Below are 24,193 nucleotides of genomic sequence, written 5' to 3' on the forward strand. Positions count from 1 at the left end.
CCAGGGGAAGAGCCACGTACTGGGGTCCCTCTGCGGGGAGCAGCAGAATGAGAGTCCCCCACTGACTGTTCTGAGACAGAAAGAGCCCTCTGGGTGCAACTCCTGAGGCTGGGGCGTCCTGTCGGAGCAGCGTGTGTCCCCCAGCTACTTCAGAAACGCCCTGCAACAAAACCCGGACCGCTGGCTCTGGTCTCATGGGCCAGGGGGTCAGGGCAGGCAGGAGCAGGAATGGCTGCTATTCTCGGAGGAAGGTTGCTCAGACAACACTCACCAGCAATGTTTAGAAGGCCAAGCTGCCTTCAGGACTGCGTTTTAGGGGAGGAAAACTGGCATCAGACACAGAGCCTCCTGTGAGCTGCTGCTATGAGCTGCACTAACCTAGACCGCAGAAGAAAGAGAGGGTCTCGTGCCAGAATCTGGCTGGTTTGCAAGTAGAAATAAAAGCAAAATCCACAGTTTTCAGTTTTCTCAGAGTTTTCAGAAGACGAAAGGGTCCTGGAGCCAGTGCTTTGGGAGACCCAGGTGAAAGAATCCTTTGAGGCCAGGAGTTCAAGACCAGCCTGAGAAACGTAGTGAAACCCCATCTCTACAAAAAAAAAAAAAAAAAAAAAAAAAAAGGCCTGGAGGGGGATGTTGGGATAAGTTGCACAAGGTCAATACCATTGAACTGCACATTTAAAAATGGCTAAGGTGGTAAATTTCACATTATGTATAATTTAGCACAGTAACAAAATTTCCATTTCAATTTTGAAAGTCCAAAATGTTTGTCCTTGAAGGGTTGCAGTGGCCAACTGCTTCTAGACCCTCAGTCGTAAAGGGAGAGGCTGAGACCCCGCGTGCACCAGAGACCCACCAGGACTCAGTGCTAGGGCAGGGGTCAGGTAGGGGTGTGGCTCCCTCCAAGTCTGTGGTCTCAGGTGCCCTCCCAGGAGCCATCTTTCTGTTAGGAGAGGAGAGAAGGGATGAGGAGAGGAGGAAATGAAGCCAGCTGGGGAACGGTGCCTCGGAAATAACTTTCAGAGTCGCTGAGGACACAGGGAGCTGCCTGGGCACAGATAGGGCAGAGGCCTGCTACGTAGCTGAGGGAGGGTGTCATCGCTGGAAACCAGCAGCCTGGGCTGGAAACCCTCGTTTAAACTGTTAATTGCACGATGCTAGCTTTGTAGACGTGCTCCCCTGCTGCGTTCTGGGATTGGTCACAAATGACAATGTACAAGGAAACCACCCAGAGGTTAGACAATGCCCCAGAGAACAGCAGACCAGGATGTTTCTCCCAGGGAACTTTCCGGAAGCCTCGGTGATAGAAATACAGCTACTCTGTCGGGCGATGACATCGGTGTAAACTCGTGGTTGCTGTTAACACCACTGCATGACTCCTGGCCGCGGGCTCTGTCACTGACCCTTCGGTGACAAAGGGATCACGAATCGCGCTTCTCCTGTTTCCTTGGCTTAGAGACTGTGCAAGCTTGAAGTGCCCACTTCACCCCCGTTCCTGGTTTTCCATGTTGGCATCACCATTAAGGAATTGATGGCAAGTGCTTCAGGGCGCAGCACGTTGCATGTTCTGTGTTAACAAGCCTTCCTGTGGTGCATTTCACTGTACACCTACGTCCGTCCTTGCCCAAGTACCCAGATGTTTCACGTGTCCATTTTAGCTTATTTTAAGTATGAATGACCCCAAAGTGCTATCACAGGGATCTGCAAGGTGCAGATAAAAATGGGCGAGACCTTAGAGTGGATCGGGAAGGGAGACTGCTGGTGTCCTGCAACCTCCCCTTTGCACGTGCCCTCTGACCTTCTGGCCTGTGACTTTGCTCATCTGTCTCCTAAACGAGGAATGCTCCTCCAGCCTCCTCTAGACCATCCTGTGCCATCAAAATCACTCTTCTGTTACTGAAATCTTTTCATTTATCTTCCTTGATTTTTAGTCCAACAGTTAACAGCTGTCTAAGGTTAAGACCCGTTGTGAGAAGGACTATTTCTGAACAGTCTGGGTACTCCCCAGTGTGTAGGAGTGTTTCTCAGTGTGGTCCGTGCACAGGAGCCGGTGCTCCTGGTGGGTTCCCTGGCTGCAGCAGCAACGTCACCAGGGAGCTTGTTAGACCTGCAGCGTCTGGGGCCCCGCCACAATCCCTGAGTCAGAATCCACACACTTCACAAGACCCCGTTAGACTGTGTATGTGAAGGTCCAAGACGCCCATCGGCCAACCCTAACTCATTCTGTCTTCTCTCTGTAGTTCACTGACTCGGGCCCAACTTCATGTTCTCCCGCCACGGCCATTTCAGTAGCCATTTAATCTGTCTCCCAAAATTGCTGAGTCTCTGCACCTCCAGGTTTTCAAACGTTAAATGAGGACAGGAATAAGGCATCAATTTAAATTAGTTAGAAATGCACAGTACAAAGAGTGGGGCGCAGGCCTGTTGTTGACACCGTGCGTGCCCAGGGGCTGTGCTCCGAATGCTGGGACAGCTGCACCCAGAACAGTTACGCTGCACAGTTACCAGGACGTCCGCTGACTTGGAAGAGTGTTGGTGACACTTGGTGACACGTCACTCAATGAACATGCAGGCTGCACAGCAGTGTGTGCACTGGGAATCCGTTCAGGTGTTTTTAAAGCAGTGGGTCACGGGCACACACATCACTTTGATGAGTGTCCTCCCGAATGCGAGGGGAGCGCTAGGCTCTGCTCCAGAGCCTGTTCATACTGGAGACCTCGGCAGCCTGCCATGGGAACAGGGAGGAGGGATTGCCGACCTGCAGCAATACGACTTTTTTTCTTGTTTGTTTTATCACATCTATAATTAAAATATGTCTTAGAAATAAATGACAAAACTCAAAAATCTGGTACAAGTGCATATGCACAAATATTTTTACCACAGCTATTCCCTGCACTAGAAGTTTCAAAATCAAGAATCACAAGGGAAAAAAATCAAGTATAAGAGAGAGGAAACTTTACGTTTATGGTAAATTGACAAGAATGTAAGTACTCAAGCAGGTCCTCAGTGAAATCTCCTCATCAACATCTGCGGCTCCAGAAAGGAAGGCTGTGGACTTAACTGAATAATATAGAAAAACAAATAGTATTTGCTGCTCTCTTCTCTATTCAAATTCTACTTATTTACTCAAACTCATCCACACAAAACCTTGATATTAAGGCTGGGCGTGGTGGCTCACACCTGTAATCCCAGCACTTTAGGGATCATGAAGTCAGGAGTTCAACACCAGCCTAGCCGAGATGGTGAAACCACACCTCTACTAAAAATACAAAAAAGAAAAATTAGCCAGTCATGGTGGTGGGTGTCTGTAATCCCAGCTACCCAGGAGGCTGAGGCAAGAGAATTGCTTGAACCCAGGAGGTGGAGGTTTCAGTGAGCCGAGATTGCACCACTGCACTCCAGCCTGGGCAACAGAGTGAGACTCCGTCTCAAAAAAAACAAAAAACAAAAAAACTGGCAAATGCATTGCAGTGAGTCTCCTCTGAGTGCCTTGATGCTACAGATTTCAAATAGATAAAAAGCTATGAATCAGTGGCTTTTTACATCAGTTATTGTCAGGAGGTTATACAGTAAACGAATATACATAAATGCTTTGTGCGTATTACGGAAAATATGGTTCACAACCAATACTAATTTGCTTAGAGAAATGGAAACATCCGTGCACATCTGCACTCACTGTGCATGGAGACTGTGGACGCCACGGCCACTCTTCTTGAAACTCAAGGTGAAGCAGCCAGAGAGCACAGTCTCGGCCTCTGTGCAGGTTGCCCTGGTATCTGGGGACACTGCGGCTGAGGCTGGTTTCCTCCTCTGCTGGGGAGAGCGCTGCTCTTCAGACAGGGCCGATTTGTCCCCCTCCTTCCTGTCCATCCTCAGGAAGGAGACCTGCATGGCCCTGGCCCCTGACTCAGGCTTCTGCTTAGAATAAACTGACCCTGGGTGGAGCGTTGTGGGCCAAACTGTGCCCCCCAAAAGCTATGCTCAAGTTCTAGCCCCGTGTACCTCTGCATGTGGCCTGAAGAAGAGGCAAGGCCTTTGTAGGTGCCATCAAGTTAAAATGAGGCTGTCGGGTACGTCCCGATCCAATGTGCAGTGTCCTCGTAGGAAGAGGAGACAAGACACAGAGAGATGGGAACGTGTGAAGACCCAGGATGGAAACAAAGCATCTGCCAGGCATGGGCCCCCCAGGACCCACCAGGAGCCAGAGCATGCAGGAAGGACCCCCTCCCCCGAGAGCCTTCTGAAGGAGCACCGCCCGGCCAACACCCTGATTTCAGATCTGTGACCTCCAGAACTATTGGAGGATGCATTTCTGTTGCTTGGAGCCGTCCAGTTTGTGATGATTTTTCCCAGCAGCCGCAGGGAACTCATACCTAGGATGAGTCTGAGCTGCAGGGAGGGGGTGAGGAGAGGGACGGAAGCTGCTCCCAGGGAACTACCCGAGAGGGAGGTAGGGATGTGTTGGCGGCTGCCGTTCCCACTCTGAGGGCCCCATGGCACACCCTGGGGGTGAAGAAGAGAAAACGGGCTTGCAGCATCCATGGGTGAGGACCTCGATTTCTCACGCGATCATGATAGAAACATTCCCCTACCCCAGGGTGGCTGCAGATGCCTTCGCACAGCTCCAGCGCTTCACAGCTCTGCATAGCGGGATGCAGGAGGGGCTGGTTCCAGCGGCAGATGCCTTTGCACAGCTCTGCATAGGGGGATGCAGGAGGGGCTGGTTCCAGGGGCAGCTTTAGCCAAGAAAGACCTTCTATGTTTAACAGCCTTGACGTGGTTACCTATACATAAAACTTTAATAGCTGCTGCAAGATACAGACAATTAACAGTGGCCGATAGTCAATAGCTCCAATCCCTTGAAATTTCTTTACCCTTGTCTTATACTTTTTATTTTTTTGAGATGGAGTCTCACTCTGTCGCCCAGGCGGGAGTGCAGTGGTGCAATCTCTGCTCACTGCAACCTCTGTTTCCTGGGCTCAAGTGATTCTCCTGCCTCGGCCTCCTGAGTAGCTGGGATTACAGGTACCCACCACCGTACCTGGCTAATTTTTGTATTTTTAATAGAGACAGGATTTCACCATGTTGGCCAGGCTGGTCTCAAACTCCTGACCTCAGGTGACCCCCCACCTCAGCCTCCCAAAGTGTTGGGATTAGAGGCGTGAGCCACCGCACCCGGCTTCTTATACTCTTATAGAGTGGTTGTCATTATCAATAATGTCATTATTAAAGACTGTCCTCTTTAGAAAGCCTGAGATATCCCCAACACCCTGCTAGTTGTCATAAGCACCATCTTTGATTCCAGGCCCGGTTTTCACAACAGACATGATGATACCCATTCTGTAACTGAGAAAACCAGCTGGGACCAAGGCTCCCCCCGACCCCAGAGCCCTGAGTTAGGAGTGGGTAGTCCCACCCAATGCAGCCCCTCACCCTGGGGAGCAGGAGGGCAGCAGGCCACCCCAGCTGACCTTCAAGTCCTCGCAGGTCTCCGGCACTGGGTCGCCTGAGCGCTGCCCAGGTTCGCACATTCTCCTCATCCTGGGGTGGCCGAGTCGGGGGCCAAGTCCCTGTGGCCTATGTGGACCCCGGCTCTTCCACTCAGCGGTGAGACTGGGGAGAGTCCCTCCACCCCTCCCAGTACCTTTGCTCTGTCTGGGGGTGTCGTCGGCACCAGGACCCCAGGAGCGCAGGCAGGTTGCTGCCCCCAGCCTGGCCCTCGGCAGAGACTGCACCCAGGCCAGCTCTGTTCCCTCCAGACAGAGAAGCTCCTGGAAGAGCACGTGTCCCAGCACTGACAGCACCTGTGCCATTCAGAGAACATACACTGGGCGTGTGGAGCAGACCTGTGACACGCTCCTGCTTGTTTTCTAAAATTGGCCAGAAAAGGAACATTATTTGAACAAAATGTACAGCAGGTTATCTGGAAATAGAAGCCTAGGGGATGAGGTACTAGATGTAGGATTCGCGTGCAGGGAGAGCAGGAGGGGACACACCATCCTCACTGGTGGTGGCAGGTGGCCCCAGTCCTTGCTCTCAGAGGACCTGGAGCATCTGGGCCAGCTGGGAGTCTCTGCTTGGGCGAAGCGGACCCTGCCCCACCCTCACCCTGGCCCCTTCCTGCCCCTGTGTCCTGCACTTGGCCAAATTCCACATTCCCCTATCCCAGGCAGACCCTAATTTCCTCCAGGAAGGCTCCTGTGACTTGGGCCTGAGTGAACCCCAGTGTGTGGACTCCCTGCAGGCTCGGAGCCCACGGCCAGCATGTGTCCGTCTTCTCCTCATCACCTTTTCAGATGTGCAGGGAGCAGGGGGCGGCCACACAACAGCAGAGGTGGTGCCTGGTTCCCCCTAGACCGGGTGGGGTGGCAGGCAAAGGGCTGACCTCCCCAGACAGAAGCACCTCCCAGAACAGGGGTCACACGGGAGAGAAGGGGGTGCGGCTGCTTCCTCTCACGTGTGTGGCCTTGTGTGTCTGGCAGATGTGAACGAGTGTGCAGACGGTGCCCACCCACCCTGCCACGCCTCTGCGAGGTGCAGAAACACCAAGGGCGGCTTCCAGTGCCTCTGCGCGGACCCCTACGAGTTAGGAGACGATGGGAGAACCTGCGTAGGTGAGTCTGCTCCCCTCCCTCTCTGTCCATCTATTTGCGAGTTTTTGTAAAATGAAGAAAAGTGTGTTCAAGTTAGGCAACTGTCAATCACCATCTTGATTGGGAAGGGCAGAGATGAATAAGACACCAAGCCCAGGTGCCCGGCGTCTGCGCTGTGCCCGAGGGGCGTCCGCGCTGTGCTGGGGGCAGAGGATGCGTTTCACGTCTGCTGTCTGTGCAGAGACCCTCGGTGCACGCTGAGGCTGGGGGCGGCAGCCAGAACGCATTTCCAGACAAGGTCCACAGGTGCATACCCAACCTAGATCACCCCCAAGACACAAAACTTATGAAACAGGCAGCATTCAATACAGACCCATCCATCACCTCTCCTCCTCCTGGGCCCCCTCCAAATGCACCCGACTGCACCCTGACCAGGGCCAGCAGCACAGCTGCCTGCCTGTCGCCCACCCCCACCTCTGGATGTCCCCGCCCTGCATGGGGCCTGGGTGCTCAACATCCACCTCGGATGGCCTTGCCCAGTCCCCCAGCTCTGCCCTCAGATCAGGGACAGCGTCTTCCTCACCGCTGCCTCCAAGTCAGGCGCCAGATACGCCCAAACTTTTGACGAATTTACTCCCCTGAAAATTGTGGCTTTTAAGTAAGCATTATCTTTAATCTTCATTTTATACAAAAGGACACTAGTGATAAGAGGGCAAGATGCTGCCACTCACACAGCCACTCCGTAGCTGGCCGGGAATTTGTGTTAATAGTTGACTTCCAACTCTTATAGAAAAATAATTATTCGCCAGACTCGAGTTACAGACAGAATTCCTTTGAGCTACTGTCATAGGGGAGTGAGGTCTCCAGAAAGAACCAAGTGCAAGGCCCAAATGCAGCAAAGGCAGCTGGGACGTCCAGCCAGGACAGAAAGGCGTCAGTGCAAAACGCTTCATGACTCAACTTCATTAAGGGGATTCTGATAAGCTGGAATAATAGGATTCTTGCTGAAACTCAGCTCCTCAGGCGAAGGACACAAGGGCCAAGGTTAAGGCCAGTCAAGAAGCGAGTGAGTCTGAAAAAAGATGGCCAGAACGCAGCTGCGTGGGGCCTTCAGAGGCCGAGGATGCTCCTTCTGGTGCTCTGAAGCTACGTCCGCCTGACAGGCGTGTCCTCCCTTCCTGTGTCAAGCACACCCCCCTCCTGTGTCAGACACACCCCCCTTCCTGTGTCAGGCACACCCCACCCTCTTGTTTCGGGCGTCCTCTCTCTGCACAGCGTTGCCCCCTCATACTCATTGTTTTATCAGCCTCTGGTTTTATTCATGTTTTTCTCCATATGAAATCATATCTTCTCTTCATTTCAAACCAGACTACTCTCAGTCATGGAAAACTAGAAACAGCAGCTCTTGCATTCAGGTTTTTAAATAAAATGTTTAAATCAACGGTTCAGATGTGAATTGCAAAGGCAGCCAGGTGGCGAAGCTGCCACGTTCACAGAGAGGAGCTCAGCTGCTTTCCGCATTGTTATTATAAACCCACGAAAGCCGATTCAGAACCCTGCTCAGGTGAAGCCGGTGGGACATTTACATCAAGATTGCAGTTTTGCTGCACTGCAGCCCAGAAGCACTTGCTGTATTCTTGGTAATATCTCACTCCATCAGATGGCTCCGTGGGGCCCCAGAAAACACTTCTACTGCTGTCCTCCAGCTGAAGCCACCACCCTCCGTCCCTCCCAGTGTTTTCTTCTGGACTCACCCACAGAAGGATGGAGAAAGGAGGCCCAGTGGAAGTCAGGAACAGCCCTGGGAGAGCACAGAGATGAATTTGTGCCTAAGAGGGCTCACCCACTACCTCTCTTCCTCTTCCCGGAGAGCACCCAGAGATGAATTCGTGCCTAAGAGAACTTGCACACCACCTCTCTTCCTCCTGGGCCCCCTTTGAACACCTGCACCATGACTGGGGCCAGCAGCACATGAGCCTAAGACCATTTTGTGTACCAGGGCCCAGGTCTGAGAGATTAATATGCAGGTGCTCAGGGCTTCTTCTGTCTCCACGGTGACTTACAGACTTAGATTTAGATACAGGTGTGCATATAGATATTGATTATGGATATAGACAATTGTAGATATAGGTACAGATGCAGATATATAGATATAAATTCACCTATAGGTATAAAAGAATAGATTTAGATTTAGGTATAGGTATCCCTATATATGTTTAGATGTAGAAACACATAGATTTCGGTGTCAATATAATTATGGAGGGAGCTCTGCTTTTGTTGTGTTTTGTTCCTAACGTTGCAGTTAAAGGAACTATTGATTTCCTGGGGGTGCCGTGGCAAAGCCCTGCAGACTGGGGGTGCCATAGCAAAGCCCTGCAGACTGGGGGTGCCGTAGCAAAGCCCTGCAGACTGGGCACTTGAACAAGAGATTTATCTCTCAGCGAGTCCTGGAGGCTGGAATCCAAGATCAAGGTGAGAGCAGGGCTGGCTCCCCCTGAGGACTCACCCCTTGGCTGCAGACACCACTTCTCCCCGTGTCCTCCTAGGGCGGTCCCTCTGTGTGTCTGAGGCCTCATATCATAAGGATATGATATGACATAAGGATATGTCCCACCAGCTTCACCTGAGCAGGGTTCTGAATCGGCTTTCGTGGGTTTATAATAATAATGTGGAAAGCAGCTGAGCTCCTCTCTGTGAACGTGGCAGCTTCGCCACCTGGCTGCCTTGGGCCACGGCCCATAGTGACATCCCCATGTCACTGCAATTACCCCCTCAAATGCTCCATCCCCAAATCAGCCACATTCTGAGGCCAGGGGCATTGGGGCTTCAGCATGAGAATCTGGGAGATCCAGTTCAGCCCACGACAGCACGTGGCCCACGGTGCCATCTTTTAATCTTCAGAATAAAACCTTAGAAGAAGTTCATACACCGGAGCATAAGCTAATTTCCAACATTTTGCTTCAAATGTCTCGTTTTAGTTTTTTTCCTGAGAACAATTACAACATATATTTATCTGTTTCCTACATCTTAAGGACTCTATTCTATAAACCCTGAAGTCAAATGTGTCTCTGGAGTTGAGACGTTCCCTCCCAGTGCTACCTCTTTGCTAAGGAATCCCCCTGCCTGGACGCCGTCCATCTGCCTCTCCAGGTCTTGCCCCCGTCAAGGGCATCCGAGAGAACCCCTGAGCCTGGCCCGGACCAGCACCCATGCAGTGCCTGTGCTCAGGGCAGCTCTGAGCTCCGCGCTGCCTGCTGGTTCTGTGTGGTGGATGTGATGATTGCATGGTGCTGTCCCTGCCCCACTCTGCCCCTGCTGGGCTCCTGGCTGCTGAACGTGAAGTCAGGGTCCACCGCAGAACACTTGTCTTCCTGCTGAGCCCTGCAGCCCCTCAAGCAGCTGGCTGCCTCCAGGAGTCTCCTCTCCAACAGCTGCCCTGTGCCTCCCTGGCCTCCCTGGCAGGACCCAGGCCCTCTGGAGGCACTGGGCCGGGCCGCCGGTGGAGCCTGATGGGGAGCGATGGTGGACAGTGACCTTCTCTTTCTAAGGAAGAGACTGAGGGAGGGAAAGTGCCCCCAGAGCATCTCAGGAGCTGGGAGGTGAACAGCTGGGGATGCAAGCTTCCCCCACCAGCAGCACCCTTGTAATGACACTGCTGCCCCTGCAAAATCGTCCGCGGAAAATTAGGATGCTGGGCATGACCTTTCTGCATCCCTGATGGACAAGCCTAACTGTTGTTCCATGGAGGCCACATATGTCCCTGTTGAAAGGGCCCTGCTCCCACGCAAGCAGCCATCAGTGCCTTCTCCGTACAGACAGCGCAGGCCAGCAGGACCCAGCACCATCCCTGGATGCACCAGCTCTGTCACTGCTGGACAGAACACCCCAAAAGGTTGATGGACGTGGCTGTCCCTCAGCTTTCAGAGTGACAGCTTGAATCCCGAGCCTGCTTCCATGAGGAAGGGTGGACACCAGGAGAGAAGCAGAGGCCCCGGCTGGGTGGACATGCACTCAGGTGCTAAGGGCTCAGAGTGAACCAGGAGCAACAGCTGAGCCATGTTTACAGCCCCTCATACGAGCCCTGGCTGGAGGCCGGAGGTTCCAGGGAAGGTGGGCACCAGAGCCCGTGTCTGAGAGATTAATACACAGGTGCCATGGCTGCTGCTTCTGTCTTACAGACACGGACGCCGAGGCCTGGGAAGATGAAGCGTAGCTGTGAGAGGAGCTCACATTCCGCTGGCCCACGAGAGCTCCAGCCCCCGCCAGCCCGTGTGCTGGTTGTCATATTAGATGGACTCTCCAGAGGAACAGGAGCAATCAGAGATGCAGATGTGTGTACAGAAATAGTTCTAGATTAGACAGAGACATCCATAGAGACACAGTTTGTAGATGTAGTTGTATAGATTTAGATATAGATATCGATTTAAATATATATGGATATTGATTGAGATATACATACATGCATAGATTCACATAGATTAGACATACATATAGATAAAAATGTAGACATGGATATAGTTATACCAATTTAGATTTGGATATAGATATTGATTATGGATATAGATATAGTTTTAGACTTAGGTACAGATGCAGATATAAAAATATAAATTTACACATAGGTATAGAATAGATTCAGGTGTAGCTATCCCTATATAAGTTTGGATATAGGGCCGGGCGCTGTGGCTCAAGCCTGTAATCCCAGCACTTTGGGAGGCCAAGACGGGCAGATCACGAGGTCAGGAGATCGAGACCATCCTGGCTAACACGGTGAAACCCCGTCTCTACTAAAAAATACAAAAAACTAGCCGGGCGAGGTGGCGGCGCCTGTGGTCCCAGCTACTCGGGAGGCTGAGGCAGGAGAATGGCGGGAACCTGGAAGGCAGAGCTTGCAGTGAGCTGAGATCCGGCCACTGCACTCCAGCCTGGGCGACAGAGCGAGACTCCGTCTCAAAAAAAAAAAAAAAAAAAAGTTTGGATATAGACACAATATAGATTTGGTATAGATGTAAATACAGCGGTAGACACCCATACACAGACGTAGTTTTAGATGTGCATCTAGCTCTATGTATAGATACGTGAAAGCATCTCTATCCTGCAGAACTGGTCATGGAATTAGAGAGGCTGAGGAGTCCCAGGATCTGCTGTCTACAAACCGGAGCCCCAGCGTTGCTGGCGGAGTAGTTCCGGTCCGGGTAGTTCCGGTCCGGGTAGTTCCAGTCCGGGTAGTTCCGGTCCGAGTAGTTCCAGTCTGAGGGCAGACGAAGCTACCATGAGATGTCCCAGCTCAAGCAGCAAGTCAGGAAAAGAGAAGTGAAGTCCTTTTCCCTCCACTTCCTGCTCTACTGGGTCCCTGAAAGGATGGGACAGGGCCCACCCATGTTGGGGAGAGCCGTCTGCTTTTCTCAGACCACAGATTCCAGTGCCGATCCCTTCCAGAACCTATCTCAAAAACACAGCAGGAATAATGTCTGATCTGGGCCCCTGTGCTCCAGTCAAGTGGACACATAAAATTAACCATCCCAGTCATTATTCTGACCTGAATGCTCCAAAATCCCGATGCCCTCTGTCTGCCCAGGGCCTGCCAAAACCCGATACCCTTTCTTTCCAAAGGCCCTGGAAGGCCTTCACCCAGCCTCAGGGAATCTCCCCTCGCCCAGCCCCACAAGAGGGGGCACCCACACCCACGCCCACAGCAGAGAACTCCAGGGCTCCCTGAAGTGGCACTAAAGAGGTCAGGAAGCCACTCTGGCAGCAGCTGTGACCTTGGCGATGCCCCCGTAGGACATACAGGGGCTTCGGGGCCTGTCTCAGCCGGGAATCCCCCAGCAACACACAGCCTTAAATCTGGCTCCAGGCGCAGTTACTGGTTCTTGAAATTGAAAATGCCAAGAAAGAAAAGTTTGGAGCAAAGAATAAAGGAAAAGTTTCTGCTGTGCGGCATCTGGCCTTTCCTCGGCCCGGGCTCATTTCCCACTTTCGGGTAGACATGGAGCTGCTTACGTCCCTGCTGTGCGTCTGCCGTTTGCTGGTGTGAGGTGGGCTTCAATCAGATGCTCGCCATGGCCCAGCACGTGGCTCCTCCTCTTACTCAAGGCTCTGATGTCAGATGCTTGGCTTTGCCAGTTTTTGAGGTTCCACAGGTGGCCCCTGAAAACCTCTAGCCCAATTTCTCAGAACCAAATCCAGCAGGAAGGGTGAGTCCCCCTCCCAGAAATGTCAAACATCAATTCCAGAACGAATTTCCATGGCTGCGCTGTCCTGACTGCCCTGACCTGGTCTGTGCGTACCTGGAATCCCCACCCAGGCCTCGATCAGCTCAGCCTTCCCCACACGGCCAGCCCCAGCAGCACAGGCGGAGCCCCCACCTGTAGTAGCCATGGGGGTGAGAACGAGTAGCAGCGGATGGAAACATGAACCCAGCCTCTTTCCGGATGTGGGAGGAGCGGCGTCCCACGGCCAGCAAGCTGCTCTGCTCTCCACGGACTTTTAGCAAGAGGCCGGTGTGCTCAGGTTGCCCTGCAGACTCTCCTGCGTCTGTGAGCGGTGGCAGGAAGGAGATCCTGGAGGCGGGAGGATGGTTAGAGGAGCCCAGGAGGAAAAGTCATGAGGTGCAAAAGCTAAAAGGACAGGATCGTTTTGGAGAAACAGTCAGGATGTGCATTTAGGATTTATTCATTCATTCTTGTATCCACCAAATACTTGCTGAGTGTCCAAGACCCATGCTTGGAAGACAGTCATGGACACTACCTGTGTCTGGGCTGGAAATGAGACACACCGGCAAATCATGCCCAGGCGCTAAGTGGCACAGGGAACTGCCGCCACCCACAGATGCATTCATCACTGACTTTAAAAAATCCAGTGTGAGAACTAGAACCAAACCAAGCACCCAATTCCCCCAGCCACTGCCTTCGTCTGGTGCCTGAACACGCTCCCTTAGCCCCAGAGCCTTTCTTCAACCACACGTGATGATATTTATCCAGGGCGACCCATGTTTGTTTTAAAAAAACACTGATTGGTAGTATTTAAGTTCTTATTTAAAAGTCAGTTTTCATTTCATCTTGGGTTTCTCCTTGGCCACCTCGAATGGGCACCTAAACAGAAAAGTCAGTAATAAAACTGTGGTCAAAGGAGCTCTGAGTTCAAAGCCGCACTGGCCCCAGGCTGGAATCTCCTTGCGGAGAGCATAGAAGCCAAGGGCCGGACCCAGGAGCCCTTACTCAGTCCCTGGCTTTTTCAGACGAAGACACAGGTCCAGGTGGGAGGCACTTCCTCAGGCCCCTCACCAGATGCTCTGGGGCTGGCTCCCGGGCTGCCTCTCTCCTCTGTCCTGTCTTCAGGGCCTTCTGCACTTCTCTGTCCGATTCACACTGACCCTGTTCAGTTTATTTCTGGAATGGGCTGATGAAACCCAGCATGAGCTCCAAAATCTGCTGCCATCCCGTGCCCCTGTCCCCCCAGGGCTCCAGCTCTGCAAGGTGCAGACCACCTTCCCTCGACCACAGTTTCACCTCTAGGAGGCGTCTGGGAAAAATAAAATGCAGCCAAGGGCAAAACCTCATGGTGTTACACCACATCCCCTACAGACCACTTTGTCCCACTTTCCTGCCCCGGTCAAAGACCCCACAGGGCTCCCTGGGTCCTGCGGTCCACTCAGAGGGCACTGAGAGTCCTCCCTGGTTTGGGCAGCGAGGTGTGCTTTCTGTCCTGCAGGACAGCGTCCATGCCAAGCCCACAGTGAGGCTGCCATAGAGAGCGAGCCAGCTTCTCTGCCCTGTGTCCTCTGCTGGCTCTCCCCACGTCACATTCGGGTCTGGACTTAACGGTCTATGGCTTTTCTGGGCAGATAAATGACCCTCCCTCCCTCCCTCTGTACATCGTGCTATGGGGTGAAGGCAGCTGGCCCAGGACAGGGTGTGGCCCAGACTCAGGCAGGACAACGTGGCTTGCCCAGGCCCTGGGAGGTTCTTCTAACCAGGCCTCTTTCTGTGCCCCAGACTCCGGGAGGCTCCCTCGGGCGACTTGGGTCTCCATCTCGCTGGCTGCTCTGCTGATTGGAGTCTTGGCAGGTCTCACCTCGACGGTGATTTGCAGGTGGTAAGTCCTTCATTTTTTGACTGTTACTTAGACACAACACAATCTCCTTTCCTCTGGACATGGTTGCAGTGAAGCTGCTTTATTTTCCCAAAGCTAACATAGATTACTGGTATCTCAAAGGCATTGATCTCAGAGCGATTTTGTGCAGTGTCTTAGACTCTCCGGATCATTCTTTATGCTTTAAATAATGAAAGTGGAGTGATCATTTGTACACCTTAGGTGGTGTCAGGTATCTGTGGACGAAGATTCAGCAATATGGAATACTTTTCTAACCTTAAGTGATTGCATTGAAGTAGTCTCTTGTTAGGAGTAAAGATTCTTCTAAAGGTTTCTCAGAGAAAAAAGGTCATCCATGAATGAAAAGTTTTATTCCTCAGTTTTATTTCCTCCCTTGAGGGCAGAAATTGAAAGTTGAACTTTCATGGTAAAAATGGCGCTGCTGTTGAAAGACTCAAGCCCGAACCTGAGAGAACCTGAGAGTTCCTGCCCTGTGAGAGTGCTGTCTGCAGAAAGAACCCCTCACGGCTGCCTCGGGTGGCGCAGCTGGTCCACGTCCCTAGCCCCGAGGAACCAGCTCTGCTCCTTGCTGCTTCCACTCACCTTGCTGCTCTTGAGAACCAAACTTCTTGAGCATCACTTCATTTTTAATGCACAATTGTTCATTTTATATAGAAAGTGTTAAAAATAACAGCAAACACTATAAAAAGTCATTGCAGCCCCAGGCTGGGCCCCCAGGGCCATGCCCAGAATACCTGCAAATAGAGGCCACAGTTACTCTGCCTCTGCTCTCCCTGAGTGCCAGGCTCAGCCCAACACAACCTGTGCACGCTCCTGCTATAGCCAGCCCTGCCCTCTGCCAGGATGACCCCTGCAGTCTCCTTTGCCTTCACCTTCACCCTCCACCCCGGCCTTCAGAGCTCCTCACTGGCCAAGCCCCCAGTGCCACCCCATACCACACGCATGGATTATCCAAGCCTCCTGGCACCACCCCATACCACACATGTATGGATTATCCAAGCCCCCAAACATCACCTGACGCCACATGTCTATGGATTATCCACGACTTTCCCACCCTAAGGCCATCTGCCAGGCTGTTTCTCATCTTCCCAATAATAGAAACTCAACATTCTAGCAAACCTTCATTTTTCTAGCAACTTCTCGGTACACTGAGGAACGTCTGCGCCTTGAACAGGAAACCTTTTTCTCACAGTTTTTGCACCTCCTACAGGGACTGGTTTTTTAAAACTTGAAAGCTTAGCAACCAGAAGTTACCCAGATCACTGTCGTTTCCAAAGGGCCTTGTCAACAATCCACAACAATGGCCTCTTTTCTGTTGTTTTTGTTTTCGTGGCCACTTGTAAGGGAAGCCCCTGTGCCTGCCATCTGCTCTGCATGCTGTTTCTCTGCTGCTGAGATGTGGTAGTAAAGCCAGTTCCCCGTTTCAGTTATTCTGCAAGGCCTCTGGCAACTACTGTGGTTGACCCAGACGCCCACGTTTGACACAAGAGCTTCTGATCCATCTGGCACACGACATTTCAGTGATGTATTTCTGAGTAGCGTCATAGCTTCTGTCAAAACTAACGTACACCATAATTCAGACAACTGTGAGAAATTCCTTCCAGTAGAGAGGTGATAGTAACAGCTAAAGCCATGTGTTGGAGGCAATGCTAAGTCATCCTTAGCCACTGTCTCCTCTGATTTTCTGATCAATCATCTGACTCAGGTGTTTGCCATGGCTTGAACTGTGCGTTGCCCAAAACATGTGTTTATACCCTGACCTTTAGGACCTCAGAATGTAACCTTATTTGGAACTAAGGTCTCTGCAAGTGTAATTCGTTACAATGAGATTGCCCTGGAGTACAGGGGACCCTAATTCAATATAGCTGGTGTTCCTCTAGAAAGAAGAGTTTGCACAGTCATGCCCGGCAGGCAAAGGCCATCTCGACGGGAAGGCAGATATCAGGGTGGGGTTTCTCTAGGCTGGGGCCTGGGAAGATCGCCAGTGGCCACAGGAACTGGGAGGGAGGCTGGGGAGCTGCCTGCAGGCACCTCGACGTGGACTCCTGCCTCCAGAACTCTAGATCATAAACTTCTGCTGTTTAAGCAGCCAGGTCTGTGGTCCTCTGTGACTGCAGCCCCAGAAAACTAACAAAGTGCTGTGATTGTGTCCATTTTCCGTGTAGCATGAGGAGGTGGAGCGAGAGCCTGTTACTGGCTCAAAGCTGGTAAGCCCAGAGCAGATCCTTGAACCCAAGACCTGTCTGGTGCTGGAGGTCGTGCCACAGCTGCCCGGATTCTCCTCACAGGAAGATTATATCTCACATGCAGAGGCTGTTGTTTCAAATAATCATTACCAGTGAAGACTGAATAATCACCTACTCTCTCTACAAGACACTGTATTGATCTGTTTTGGGAAGAGACTACTTTAACGTTTAAATGGTGTCTCTAGTTTTAGATGGGGTGGTGGTAGGAAATATTCCCTATGTTTTATGAATCATTTGGTCTTTAAACCTTAAAAACTTTAATTACTAATAATTAAAACCCTCAGCTAACCATGAAATAGAGTAAGCAATAAAAATTGAATAGGCTGTAAGCAAATAACTTCAAATTAGCTGGTTCTATAATTTTTTTTTTTTTACTTTTTTTTTACACTATTTATTTTCCCAATATGAAACTAATTAGTGAGCTCATTCTTTTATTTTTTTTTACTTTATTTATTTATTTATTTATTATTATTATACTTTAAGTTCTAGGGTACATGTGCATAACATGCAGGTTTGTTACATATGTATACTTGTGCCATGTTGGTGTGCTGCACCCATCAACTCGTCAGCACCCATCAACTCGTCATTTACATCAGGTATAACTCCCAATGCAATCCCTCCCCTTCCCCCCTCCCCGTGATAGGCCCCAGTGTGTGATGTTCCCCTTCCCCAGTCCAAGTGATCTCATTGTTCAGTTCCCACCTATGAGTGAGAACATGCGGTGTTTGGTTTTCTGTTCTTGTGATAGTTTGCTAAGAATGATGGTTTCCAGCTGCATCCATGTCCCTACAAAGGACACAAACTCATCCTTTTTTATGGCTGCATAGTATTCCATGGTGTATATGTGCCACATTTTCTTAATCCGGTCTGTCACTGATGGACATTTGGGTTGATTCCAAGTCTTTGCTATTGTGAATAGTGCCGCAATAAACATATGTGTGCATGTGTCTTTATAGCAGCATGATTTATAATCGTTTGGGTATATGCCCAGTAATGGGATGGCTGGGTCATATGGTACATCTAGTTCTAGATCCTTGAGGAATCGCCATACTGTTTTCCATAATGGTTGAACTAGTTTACAATCCCACCAACAGTGTAAAAGTGTTCCTATTTCTCCACATCCTCTCCAGCACCTGTTGTTTCCTGACTTTTTAATGATCACCATTCTAACTGGTGTGAGATGGTATCTCATTGTGGTTTTGATTTGCATTTCTCTGATGGCCAGTGATGATGAGCATTTTTTCATGTGTCTGTTGGCTGTATGAATGTCTTCTTTTGAGAAATGTCTGTTCATATCCTTTGCCCACTTTTTGATGGGGTTGTTTGTTTTTTTCTTGTAAATTTGTTTGAGTTCTTTGTAGGTTCTGGATATTAGCCCTTTGTCAGATGAGTAGATTGCAAAAATTTTCTCCCATTCTGTAGGTTGCCTGTTCACTCTGATGGTAGTTTCTTTTGCTGTGCAGAAGCTCTTTAGTTTAATGAGATCCCATTCAATTTTGGCTTTTGCTGCCGTTGCTTTTGGTGTTTTAGGCATGAAGTCTTTGCCCATGCCTATGTCCTGAATGGTACTACCTAGGTTTTCCTCTAGGGTTTTTATGGTATTAGGTCTAACATTTAAGTCTCTAATCCATCTTGAATTAATTTTCGTATAAGGAGTAAGGAAAGGATCCAGTTTCGGCTTTCTACTTATGGCTAGCCAATTTTCCCAGCACCATTTATTAAATAGGGAATCCTTTCCCCATTTCTTGTTTCTCTCAGGTTTGTCAAAGATCAGATGGCTGTAGATGTGTGGTGTTATTTCTGAGGACTCTGTTCTGTTCCATTGGTCTATATCTCTGTTTTGGTACCAGTACCATGCTGTTTTGGTTACTGTAGCCTTGTAGTATAGTTTGAAGTCAGGTAGCGTGATGCCTCCAGCTTTGTTCTTTTGACTTAGGATTGTCTTGGAGATGCGGGCTCTTTTTTGGTTCCATATGAACTTTAAAGCAATTTTTTCCAATTCTGTGAAGAAACTCATTGGTAGCTTGATGGGGATGGCATTGAATCTATAAATAACCTTGGGCAGTATGGCCATTTTCACGATATTGATTCTTCCTATCCATGAGCATGGTATGTTCTTCCATTTGTTTGTGTCCTCTTTGATTTCACTGAGCAGTGGTTTGTAGTTCTCCTTGAAGAGGTCCTTTACATCCCTTGTAAGTTGGATTCCTAGGTATTTTATTCTCTTTGAAGCAATTGTGAATGGAAGTTCATTCCTGATTTGGCTCTCTGTTTGTCTGTTACTGGTGTATAAGAATGCTTGTGATTTTTGCACATTAATTTTGTATCCTGAGACTTTGCTGAAGTTGCTTATCAGCTTAAGGAGATTTTTGGCTGAGACAATGGGGTTTTCTAAATATACAATCATGTCATCTGCAAACAGGGACAATTTGACTTCTTCTTTTCCTAACTGAATACCCTTTATTTCTTTCTCTTGCCTGATTGCCCTAGCCAGAACTTCCAACACTATGTTGAATAGGAGTGGTGAGAGAGGACATCCCTGTCTTGTGCCAGTTTTGAAAGGGAATTTTTCCAGTTTTTGCCCATTCAGTATGATATTGGCTGTGGGTTTGTCATAAATAGCTCTCATTATTTTGAGGTACGTTCCATCAATACCGAATTTATTGAGCATTTTTAGCATGAAAGGCTGTTGAATTTTGTCAAAAGCCTTTTCTGCATCTATTGAGATAATCATGTGGTTCTTGTCTTTGGTTCTGTTTATATGCTGAATGTTGAACCAGCCTTGCATCCCAGGGATGAAGCCCACTTGATCATGGTGGATAAGCTTTTTGATGTGCTGCTGAATCTGGTTTGCCAGCATTTTATTGAGGATTTTTGCATTGATGTTCATCAGGGATATTGGTCTAAAATTCTCTTTGTTATGTCTCTGCCAGGCTTTGGTATCAGGATGATGTTGGCCTCATAAAGTGAGTTACAGAGGATTCCCTCTTTTTCTATTGACTGGAATAGTTTCAGAAGGAATGGTACCAGCTCCTCCTTGTACCTCTGGTAGAATTCAGCTGTGAATCCATCTGGTCCTGGACTTTTTTTGGTTGGTAGGCTATTAATTATTGCCTCAATTTCAGAGCCTGCTATTGGTCTATTCAGGGATTCAACTTCTTCCTGGTTTAGTCTTGGAAGAGTGTAAGTGTCCAGGAAATTACCCATTTCTTCTAGATTTTCTAGTTTATTTGCGTAGAGGTGTTTATAGTATTCTCTGATGGTAGTTTGTATTTCTGTGGGGTCGGTGGTGATATCCCCTTTATCATTTTTAATTGCATCGATTTGATTCTTCTCTCTTTTCTTCTTTATTAGTCTTGCTAGCAGTCTGTCAATTTTGTTGATCTTTTCGAAAAACCAACTCCTGGATTCATTGATTTTTTGGAGGGTTTTTTGTGTCTCTATCTCCTTCAGTTCTGCTCTGATCTTAGTTATTTCTTGCCTTCTGCTAGCTTTCGAATGTGTTTGCTCTTGCTTCTCTAGTTCTTTTAATTGTGATGTTAGAGTGTCAATTTTAGATCTTTCCTGCTTTCTCTTGTGGGTATTTAGTGCTATAAATTTCCCTCTACACCCTGCTTTAAATGTGTCCCAGAGATTCTGGTATGTTGTATCTTTGTTCTCATTGGTTTCAAAGAACATCTTTATTTCTGCCTTCATTTCGTTATGTACCCAGTAGTCATTCAGGAGCAGGTTGTTCAGTTTCCATGTAGTTGAGTGGTTTTGATTGAGTTTCTTAGTCCTGAGTTCTAGTTTGATTGCACTGTGGTCTGAGAGACAGTTTGTTATAATTTCTGTTCTTGTACATTTGCTGAGGAGTGCTTTACTTCCAATTATGTGGTCAATTTTGGAATAAGTGCGATGTGGTGCTGAGAAGGATGTATATTCTGTTGATTTGGGGTGGAGAGTTCTATAGATGTCTATTAGGTCTGCTTGCTGCAGAGATGAGTTCAATTCCTGGATATCCTTGTTAACTTTCTGTCTCGTTGATCTGTCTAATGTTGACAGTGGAGTGTTGAAGTCTCCCATTATTATTGTATGGGAGTCTAAGTCTCTTTGTAAGTCTCTAAGGACTTGCTTTAAGAATCTGGGTGCTCCTGTATTGGGTGCATATATATTTAGGATAGTTCCTGTTGAATTGATCCCTTTACCATTATGTAATGGCCTTCTTTGTCTCTTTTGATCTTTGATGGTTTAAAGTCTGTTTTATCAGAGACTAGTATTGCAACCCCTGCTTTTTTTTGTTCTCCATTTGCTTGGTAAATCTTCCTCCATCCCTTTATTTTGAGCCTATGTATGTCTCTGCATGTGAGATGGGTCTCCTGAATACAGCAGACTGATGGGTCTTGACTCTTTATCCAGTTTGCCAGTCTGTGTCTTTTAATTGGAGCATTTAGTCCATTTACATTTAAGGTTAATATTGTTATGTGTGAACTTGATCCTGCCATTATGATATTAACTGGTTATTTTGCTCGTTAGTTGATGCAGTTTCTTCCTAGCCTCGATGGTCTTTACATTTTGGCATGTTTTTGCAATGGCTGGTACCGGTTGTTCCTTTCCATGTTTAGTGCTTCCTTCAGGATCTCTTGTAAGGCAGGCCTAGTGGTGACAAAATCTCTAAGCATTTGCTTATCTGTAAAGGATTTTATTTCTCCTTCACTTATGAAACTTAGTTTGGCTGGATATGAAATTCTGGGTTGAAAATTCTTTTCTTTTAGAATGTTGAATATTGGCCCCCACTCTCTTCTGGCTTGTAGAGTTTCTGCTGAGAGATCTGCTGTTAGTCTGATGGGCTTCCGTTTGTGTGTAACCCGACCTTTCTCTCTGGCTGCCCTTAAGATTTTTTCCTTCATTTCAACTTTGGTGAATCTGGCAATTATGTGTCTTGGAGTTGCTCTTCTCGAGGAGTATCTTTGTGGTGTTCTCTGTATTTCCTGGATTTGAATGTTGGCCTGCCCTACTAGGTTGGGGAAGTTCTCCTGGATGATATCCTGAAGAGTGTTTTCCAACTTGGTTCCATTTTCCCCCTCACTTTCAGGCACCCCAATCAGACGTAGATTTGGTCTTTTTACATAATCCCATACTTCTTGCAGGCTTTGTTCATTTCTTTTTCTTCTTTTTTCTTTTGGTTTCTCTTCTCGCTTCATTTCATTCATTTGATCCTCAATCGCTGATACTCTTTCTTCCAGTTGATCGAGTCAGTTACTGAAGCTTGTGCATTTGTCACGTATTTCTTGTGTCATGGTTTTCATCTCTTTCATTTCGTTTATGATCCTCTCTGCATTAATTACTCTAGCTATCAATTCTTCCACTTTTTTTTCAAGATTTTTAGTTTCTTTGTGCTGGGTACGTAATTCCTCCTTTAGCTCTGAGAAGTTTGATGGACTGAAGCCTTCTTCTCTCATCTCGTCAAAGTCATTCTCCGTCCAGCTTTGATCTGTTGCTGGCGATGAGGTGCGCTCCTTTGCTGGGGGAGATGCGCTCTTATTTTTTGAATTTTCAGCTTTTCTGCCCTGCTTTTTCCCCATCTTTGTGGTTTTATCTGCCTCTGGTCTTTGATGATGGTGACGTACTGATGGGGTTTTGGTGTAGGTGTCCTTCCTGTTTGATAGTTTTCCTTCTAACAGTCAGGGCCCTCAGCTGTAGGTCTGTTGGAGATTGTTTGAGGTCCACTCCAGACCCTGTTTGCCTGGGTGTCAGCAGCAAAGACTACAGAAGACAGAATATTGCTGAACAGCGAGTGTACCTGTCTGATTCTTGCTTTGGAGGCCTCCTCTCAGGGGTGTACTCCACCCTGTGAGGTGTGGGGTGTCAGACTGCCCCTAGTGGGGGATGTCTCCCAGTTAGGCTACTCAGGGGTCAGGGACCCACTTGAGCAGGCAGTCTGTCCGTTCTCAGATCTCAACCTCCGTGTTGGGAGATCCACTGCTCTCTTCAAAGCTGTCAGACAGAGTTGTTTGCGTCTGCAGAGGTTTCTGCTGCTTTTGTTGTTGTTTAGCTGTGCCCTGTCCCCAGAGGTGGAGTCTACAGAGACAGGCAGGTTTCCTTGAGCTGCTGTGAGCTCCACCCAGTTCGAGCTTCCCAGCGGCTTTGTTTACCTACTTAAGCCTCAGCAATGGCAGGCGCCCCTCCCTCAGCCTCGCTGCTGCCTTGCGGTTAGATTGCAGACTGCTGTGCTAGCAATGAGGGAGGCTCCGTGGGCGTGGGACCCTCCCGGCCAGGTGCGGGATATAATCTCCTGGTGTGCCCATTTGCTTTAAGTGCAGTATTGGGGTGGGAGTTACCCGATTTTCCAGGTGTTGTGTGTCTCAGTTCCCCTGGCTAGCAAAAGGGATTCCCTTCCCCCTTGCGCTTCCCAGGTGAGGTGATGCCTCGCCCTGCTTCAGTTCTCGCTGGTCGGGCTGCAGCAGCTGACCAGCACCGATGGTCCGGCACTCCCTAGTGAGATGAACCCAGTACCTCAGTTGAAAATGCAGAAATCACCGGTCTTCTGTGTCGCTCGCGCTGGGAGTTGGAGACTGGAGCTGTTCCTATTCGGCCATCTTGCTCTGCCCCCCCGGTTCTATAATTATAACTATTAAATGTGTAATTGTAACAAAAACTGATGTGACTATAATTTCCTGTTCATAAACAATTTTGTATTTGCAAACATCCCTAGAGACATCTATCACATTATCATTATGATGAATATTAGTGTCTGTAGTCCACACTCATGAGAAAAATTGCAATTTTCCTTAAGATTGACAGCCATAGATTAAATGAGTAACTTTCCAAGGAAACTTGGGAGATAAATATTTGGCTGTAGTTGATTTTAGACTCTGGAGTTCTAAAAATATGCTACCAAGCACCAATTTAGTTTGCAAAGTGCCACTTAGCTGAAAGATATGAAAAAGTGGATGTTAACATGCCAACACACGCTTAAGCACAGAGAACAGGGGCAGTTACAGAGTCAGAGACCATAATGGGGAAGACCCTGGGGCTCCAGGGGAGAAACATCCTGGACAAAAGCCACAGCACCCCCAGACCTGTGATTCGATGAGCTCAGAAGGTCAAGTCACTTATTCAGGAAATGTCTTCCCGTCACCTACCCTGAGACCCCCCACGCTGCTCCCAGCAAACGGGCTCAATGCAATCCCAGCCTCGCCTCCCTCTGTGTCTCATTCTTCAGCTTTAAAAACACGGTCTTATTTCCAACTTAGGGCATTATTG

The 24,193-nt window shown here is 48.9% G+C and overlaps 1 protein-coding gene across 6 annotated transcripts in view; it reads left to right on the top strand.

Moving 5' to 3' along the window:
* Positions 1-24,193, top strand: part of TPO (thyroid peroxidase) — a 105,218-nt gene that overhangs the window by 72,858 nt on the left and 8,167 nt on the right. For 5 of the 6 annotated variants that reach the window (XM_025353868.1, XM_025353874.1, XM_025353869.1 and 2 more), the window contains 2 exons: positions 6,480-6,611; positions 14,585-14,684. In XM_025353868.1, the coding sequence (XP_025209653.1) occupies positions 6,480-6,611; positions 14,585-14,684 (232 nt within the window). The remainder of the gene's footprint in view (positions 1-6,479; positions 6,612-14,584; positions 14,685-24,193) is intronic. The other variant, XM_025353870.1, reaches the window with a different exon arrangement.

The sequence above is a fragment of the Theropithecus gelada genome, chromosome 13 (genome assembly GCF_003255815.1).
Source record: "Theropithecus gelada isolate Dixy chromosome 13, Tgel_1.0, whole genome shotgun sequence".
NCBI classification, from domain to species: domain Eukaryota; kingdom Metazoa; phylum Chordata; class Mammalia; order Primates; family Cercopithecidae; genus Theropithecus; species Theropithecus gelada.